This window comes from Sinocyclocheilus anshuiensis, unplaced genomic scaffold (assembly GCF_001515605.1).
Source record: "Sinocyclocheilus anshuiensis isolate Anshui unplaced genomic scaffold, SAMN03320099.WGS_v1.1 scaffold708, whole genome shotgun sequence".
Classification (NCBI taxonomy): domain Eukaryota; kingdom Metazoa; phylum Chordata; class Actinopteri; order Cypriniformes; family Cyprinidae; genus Sinocyclocheilus; species Sinocyclocheilus anshuiensis.
Genome location: NW_015555881.1, coordinates 812,520 through 819,817, shown reverse-complemented (window position 1 = coordinate 819,817; position 7,298 = coordinate 812,520). Strand labels below are relative to the sequence as shown.

At 32.7% G+C, this 7,298-nt stretch overlaps 1 protein-coding gene across 1 annotated transcript; it reads left to right on the top strand.

Annotated features, from left to right (window-relative positions):
• The first annotated feature begins 580 nt into the window (after positions 1-580).
• LOC107675770 (urokinase plasminogen activator surface receptor-like) lies at positions 581-3,567 on the top strand. The gene is made up of 5 exons (XM_016470204.1): positions 581-629; positions 708-812; positions 2,599-2,742; positions 2,931-3,041; positions 3,168-3,567. Exons 1-5 carry the CDS (start codon positions 581-583, stop codon positions 3,356-3,358), a joined length of 600 nt encoding a protein of 199 aa, XP_016325690.1. The 3' UTR covers positions 3,359-3,567.
• Positions 3,568-7,298: the final 3,731 nt, after the last annotated feature.

The following is a 7,298-nucleotide window of genomic DNA, read 5'->3' as shown; positions in this document are numbered from 1 at the left end:
CTGGTACACTTATCATTTCAAAAGGAAATATTCTTTTTAAGTTATGTACGCTGTTTTTGACACAATTTGTACAAGAAAATTGTTAACAGGAATACTTAAAGGGGTAGTTCACTCAAAAAATGAAAACTCTATCATCATGTCGTTCCAAACCTAGTTGAATTTCTTATTTCTGCAGAACACCTACTTTCATGATCCAAAGAAGAAATAAAGTCATACAGGTTTGAAGCAATGTGAAGGCGAGCAAATGATGACAGAATTTCCATTTTTGGATGAAGCCTGGAAATTTTTCAAACCATCTGCAGAAGAAAGTCATACAGGTTTGGAACAACACAAAAGTGAGTAAATCATGACAGAATTGTATTTATTTATTTTTAAATCATTCTAAGTATAAATTTCTTTAAAAGAACAAAATCGACTTTCATACTAGACTCTCCATTAAAAATTGGCAAGTAAATAATTTAATATCTGTTTTTTATTAAACTGTTAAACTTTTATTTTCTCATGAAGACCCACCCCTTTTGATAAGCTATAAAAAGAGAGCTGCAACATGCACGGTGTTTCATTCACCTCCTAATCAAACATGGATCTGCAAGTCTCAGTTTTTCTTCTGTTCATTCTTTTCACTGCAGGTAAATAACAGCTTGAATTTGTATTCAAATGCATATCACTAATATTTCTCTCATCGTCTCTCTTTTTTATTATTAAAGGACACTCTCTCAACTGTAATCAGTGCCCAGGTGTGTCAAATGCTTGTGACCAGATACCATGTCCTGATGGACTTTCCAACTGCTTCGCTGCAACAGCATATGCTAGTAAGTCCAGTATGATGGATTGAAATTGACTGATGGAGATGCTGCTACATGTATATCTCAAATTGGTACTGTAACAAAGTTAATGTAAATGAGGTTGAACGTCTTCTGAACAGAATTTATAATTGCACACATAGAATGTTCAAAACATTACATTACCAAAATGAATTTCGTTTTCTCTCAAATTATTATTCTATATTATACCACCTCTGTCTGAATACTCAATTCTGATTGGCTGGATGTTGTGAATTCACAGGTAGTTCCAGTCCGTTTGATCATCGTTCTATATTAATGCGCTGCCTTCAATGAAGCGCGCCTGCGCACACACAGATCTGAGATCGCACTGTGTACACAGAAACATTCAAGAGCGCATAAACCTCTTGTGTCTGATTTAAAGCGGGCAGATTGCACATCTAATGATAGAGTGAGCAGACGTCCCCATTTTCCGGGGACAGTCCCGGTTTTTGGTGTCCTGTCCCCGGAGATGGCCCCGTTTTACAGCCCGTTCAAAACAACCCGCAAATACACTGTAAAAGCCCGACTAATCTAGCCAGCTGCAATCGTATGATTGTGATTATTTTCACCAGCATATGAATAATATACGATATATACTTTAGCCATGAGGACTTGGTTATCAAAGGTGCTCTTTTGGTTATCAAAAGAGACGCCATTATTGGTTTCAAAGTAATCACATACTAACTATACATGTTAAAACAAAGTAATACTGTTTGTGTGCACTGTATAACAAGGCATGATAAGGTTGCGGGGATTGTTTTGCATACAATATTAAACATTCCTGAAACTTCCGCCGTCACACATATGAATAATAAAAAAAATAATCTAATCAGTTACACTTAGGCCTACACAATTACATTTGCAGAAAGCACATACTTTGTGGTCAAAATGGGCCTAAAATGCAAAATAATAAGCCTGATAGAAAAGATAAACATAAAATAAGCATAAACATAACATTTTAAAAGTTGTGATTACTGTAGGCTACTCAGTTTCTGAAAATGTTAAATACAGTTAGAAAATAGTAAACTTATTTGTTAAATATTTTATTTATCATATGTTCTCATATTTATTGTTTTATATTTAATCTGTTTTTGTAAAGCCATAATTTTGTTATAATAGCCTACTGTTTTGATATGTTTGCTATTTGCAATTACTATTTACTATTTTTTCATTGTGTTATTTTTGGTAAATTGTATTTAAAAACTAGGGTAAGTTTGATCCTCAAACATCACTGTAATTATTAATTATGATATTAATATATGGAACCCACAGCAATTAAAAAAACAAAACCTTAAATATATTGTCCCCATTTTATAATTCGTAGATAATCAAAAGTGAGATTTCAGTGATATTTTAACCACCGAACTAGGAAATATCCCCGGCTTTCATTTCAGAAATCTGGTCACCTTATCTAACAAGCCTTAACTGACTAAAATAACCGTCAATTTCACCTTTCCAGTCAAATATTGCGCTAAACATCAATAACAGCTTTAACTTACCAGCGCTGGAAAGTGAACATGGCAGGATAATTATATGATTTTAATGCACTTGGTGGAGGTAAATTTGTAAATTAAACTTTTTTTTTTATTATTACAAACAAAAAAAAATCACTAGTGGTCATTATGTATTACAAAGTTTTATCTTTTCTTTCTGTTTTGCAGCTCTGAGTCGATACATTATGGAAACATTCTACTTTTCCAGATTTATAAATATATTTTCAATCAAAACGACAAGCAGTCGAAATGGTCATTCTTGTATTATTCATGTTTTTTAGGTGCTTTAGGTGTCAGTTCCTCTTTAGTAACGGTTAAAAGTTGTGCTCCGGCTGGCTGTCCAGGTGGATCCATCAACCTCGGCAATATAAAATTGTCTTCTTACTGCTGTAGCACGGACCTGTGTAATGCCCAAGATTCTCCAGGTATTGTACTTTACTGTCAACAGAACACTTAACAAGAAAAAAATGTAGGAGTGGGATTTGATTTTCTATTGGGGATTGTGACGCCAATCTAAATGGAAAGCTCTTTTACAGGTCAATTTTATGAAAGACTTTTTTTGGTACAATGAGCACCTATGATAAGAAAGCACATCTATTTTTCCCTCCTGTAGATCCCAGCACTAACGCTCCCAATGGAAAGACATGTTTCTCTTGTGATGGACAGAGCTGCTCAAGCATAATGACCTGTTCAGGGAGTGAAGACCGCTGCTTTAAAGCAACAGGTGAGAATCTGGTAAAGGAAGATGAATAGATTCATCTTTTTTATCTCTTTTACGCTTGAGTTTTCATTCGATACAGCTGAAATACACGAGCTTAAACTGACTCCACCTGTGTTTTCTTTTCATCAGGGACTTTCGGAGGCCAGTCAGTGGGTGTAAAAGGCTGCGTCTCTAAAGCCATTTGTGATGCCGCATCTTTGATTCCTAATGTTCAGGGCATCTCATGCTGTGAGGGGATCCTGTGTAACAGTGCTCAGAGTGTCACTCAGAGCTTCCTGTTCCTCTGTTGTTCTCTGCTCTCCTTCATGCTGCTGCACTGAATACAGCAGCTCTTCACATTCTACAGCAGCAGCAAAGACATAATGTTGAAGTTCAAATATATAGCTCCTATTTTTTTCTAACTATATTAGTGACTGTAATATTGAAGGTGTAGGAATATAGTTTTGTAAGTGGTGTTACATATATGTCATTCAGTTCCTGAATATAGGCTATAGGGGGCAGTGGGTGAAGAAGGAGTCAAGTTTGTATGTGGAGGCAGCAGTGCTTAAGCAGAACTGGTGTGATGAACTGAAAAATATATGCAATTATGAAATAAAATATTGTATAACCTTGTTACACCTTGTTACACTTGTTACTGGGTTACTTATTTATAATAATACTTACAATGTAAGCATAAAACATGACATTTGTGTTATTATCATCTATGAGTCAGAAGAGTATAATAACTTGAAAACAGCTGAACTACTGACACGCTACTGAAAAATGTGTAGCGACTGATGTGTTTTTAAAGGGATTGTTTTTACTCAAATATGAATATTTGATGAAAATGTACTCACCCTCAGACCATCCGAGATGTAGATAAGTCTTCATGGGAACAGATTTAGACAAATTCAGCATCACTTGCTCTGCAATGGACAGTGGTGTATAAAGTACTTGAAAGCCACACTTAAGTAAAAGTACAGATATCTTACCAGAAAATGACTTTGGTAGAAGTTAAAGTCACAGTTTAGAATATTACTTGAGTAAAAGTTTGTGATATTTATTGTACTTAAGTATGAAAAGTATTTTTTTTAATATTAAACTTAAGTATTGAACGTAAAAGTACAAGTTAATTCAAACTAGAAAAGGAGTAAATAAATAGTAAAAATTGTTCTATACACAGTTTGGGCAGCAAGATTGTGTTCGGTTTTAACTCTTTCTTCCATTTAGCACAAGAGCTACTTCATCTGGTACGAAGACTCTTATTCCAACATAAGAAAACATGCAAATATGGAATCTGCATCTGAAGTGGCATTTAGATTCATTTACAAAGACTGTTTAATGCAGCTCAGATGGGACATGGATGCATTTGACCAGCAGTTACAAATGCATAAATAATGTTTTGTTTTAAACTTAAAACGTTGAATATTGATATTTGAAAAAAATTGTAAACATGAAAAGATACTTGAAATGTGAAATTAAAGCCGCCAGTAGGTAGCAGCATCTGTCACTGTTAATGAGCGAGTCATTGAGATTAAATCGATTCATTCAAAAGGTTGATTCAATCAGGAATGAAACATTTGACTGTTATTTGAGTCACTGAATCATTTGTTTAAAAAACTGATTCATTTTGTGCTGTTTGGAACTATTTTCATTGGCGAAATATAGCAAAAACAGGCATGTAAGTAACTTAATTCTAACTTTATTAGAATGAATACAATTCGTTATTCGTTAAAAAAAAAGTTAGTAATGGCACTCCATTAGAGACCGAACCGACGTTTTAAGGAACAGATATCGGATCAAATAAAATAAAATACAATAAAAACAATACAACAAACTAAGAGTGCTTATAGTTCAAATTATTGTTGAGATTTTTTTCAGTAGCAACTGTTTTTTTACGTCAGTAGCCTACATCATTGCCTTGTTTCTAGGTCTATATTTAATAAACCTTGTCAAGCTGTAAATATATCTGATATACATATACTTCAAAAGCAAAAAGGTCTTAATAAAAAACTGGTAATAAAATGGTGTAAGAGTTATTTCAATAAATTTTCAAATTGCATTTAGAATAATTTATCAGCAGGTGGCAGCAGATGATCTTTTGTGAAAAAAAAGTGTTATTTTGTCACAAAGTATCATCTGCTGCTTGCATTTGCTTATATCAAAAACGTATATGCTGGCTACAGCTGTTTTAGTTATTCAGTATTACATTCAAATTTAATATATGCCTATTTTAAATGTTTTAGCATACTGTGTACACTGAAATTGAAATCAGTTTTTAGTCTAATCTTCAAAACACTGTTAAACTTAGTACACTTTTATCTACATATATCGTATATCTATACTAGAAAAAAAACAATAAGCAAAATTTAAGTATGGAATTTTGTAAAAAAGTCTACTTAAATTATGTAAGGAAATAAGTAAATTTAACATAGTCAGTTAGAATTTGATGAGTTATTTCTACTTAAATATTTTAAGTTTACTCTGCAACACAAATACATTTCACTCAGTCATGGCTTGTAAACTTTACTCAAACAGGGCAGTACTGAAAAAAAACATGCTATTTAAGTATGTGGTTCACTTACAAACATGTAAATAAACAGCTTATTATTTTCTTTAAAAACATATGTCTACTCAACACAGTTATTACCAAAATGAACACACAGACCTCAATAGGCTACTTGGTACACAAAAACCAGTGGATAGTGTTTGAATGGGTCATTTCGAGTAGAAAATGAACTACAGATGTCACAAAACAGCAAGTTACTAAACCTAACAACAAAAGCAACCATAAAACTGTAAATACAACTCGAAAGCACTGCCCAGCTAGCAGGGAATGTTCTCATAACTTCTGTACATTCCGTACAGGTTTGGTTGATGTTTTAGAGAAAACATTTGAATGTAATGTTCAAAAAATGTTTTAAGAATGTTTTTCATTTCAGATAATGTTCCTAAAACGTTAAGTATAAACAAAGCTAGAACATTTTACCTGCAGGATGAGGATGTTTTGAGGATGTTGTTGAGGTAACAGATTATATAATGTTTTCAATAAAACACGGGCACAATGTTTCAAGATAACAAAGAAAGAACATTCTCTCAGTCACATTAGGAGAACATTATAAGAACATCATTGAGACTTGAGATTGTGTAATGTTTTTATAAAACGTTCTTGTAATGTGACGTATTAACAAAGCTGACATTTTATCTGCGACATTTTGAGGATGTTGTTGAGGTAACATATTATATCATGTTCTCAATAAAACATTGGCATAATGTTTCATGATAACAAAGGAAGAACATTCTCTCAGCCACATTAGGAGAACATTATAGGAACATCACTGAGACTTGAGATTGTGTAATGTTTTTATAAAACGTTCTTGTAATGTGAAATATTAACAAAGCTAGAACATTTTATCTGCAACATTTTGAGGATGTTGTTGAGGTAACATATTATATAATGTTCTCAATAAAACATTGGCATAATGTTTCATGATAACAAAGGAAGAACATTCTCTCAGCCACATTAGGAGAACATTATAGGAACATCACTGAGACTTGAGATTGTGTAATGTTTTTATAAAATGTTCTTGTAATTTGACGTATTAACAAAGCTGACATTTTATCTGCGACATTTTAAAGATGTTTTCAAACTTTGTATAAAGATGATTCTCAACTATGTTATGGAAGATAAAACAAAATGCTATGCTTAGGTCTCAGGAGGATATTTTGTTTTCTTTTAACATTAAATCAGAATCAGAATGCATTAAATATCACACATGCATGTAATCTATTGTGTATTTCCATCACAGGTTTGGTCTTAAATTTCACGAAAGGTGGTATTAAAAAGGTCTGTAGACAGACACCCTGATATAATTCTCAATTCTTTTTTTCCCCCTTTCCTCAGAAGTGTATTGTAAAAACATAGTTTATAATAGCTAAGCATTTTTTTTGAGTGTTTAGGATTCTGGGAACAAAAATAAAACTTCCCGCTAAAAACTTTATAAGAATGTTAGGGATAATGTTCTAATAATGTTGTGACAACATTTATAGTAGGTCATCACAGAACTTTTCTAGAGTGTTTTTAGACAATGTCATCCTACCTTTTAGAAGAACGTTCTAAGAACAAAAAATAAAACTAAAAACTTTATAAGAATGTTACGGAATACTGTTTTAACAATGTTGTCACTAAACAATTTTAGAATGTTTTTAGAGAATGTTATCCTATCTTTTGAGAGAACGTTCTGGGAACAAAAATAAAACTACCCGCTAAAAACATTGTAA

Coding starts and splice junctions, on each gene's coding strand:
- LOC107675770 (XM_016470204.1), top strand. CDS start 581: ATGGATCTGCAAGTCTCAGTTTTTCTTCTGTTCATTCTTTTCACTGCA. Junction 813..2,598: donor CGCTGCAACAGCATATGCTA/GTAAGTCCAGTA, acceptor CATGTTTTTTAG/GTGCTTTAGGTGTCAGTTCC. Junction 2,743..2,930: donor TAATGCCCAAGATTCTCCAG/GTATTGTACTTT, acceptor TCCCTCCTGTAG/ATCCCAGCACTAACGCTCCC.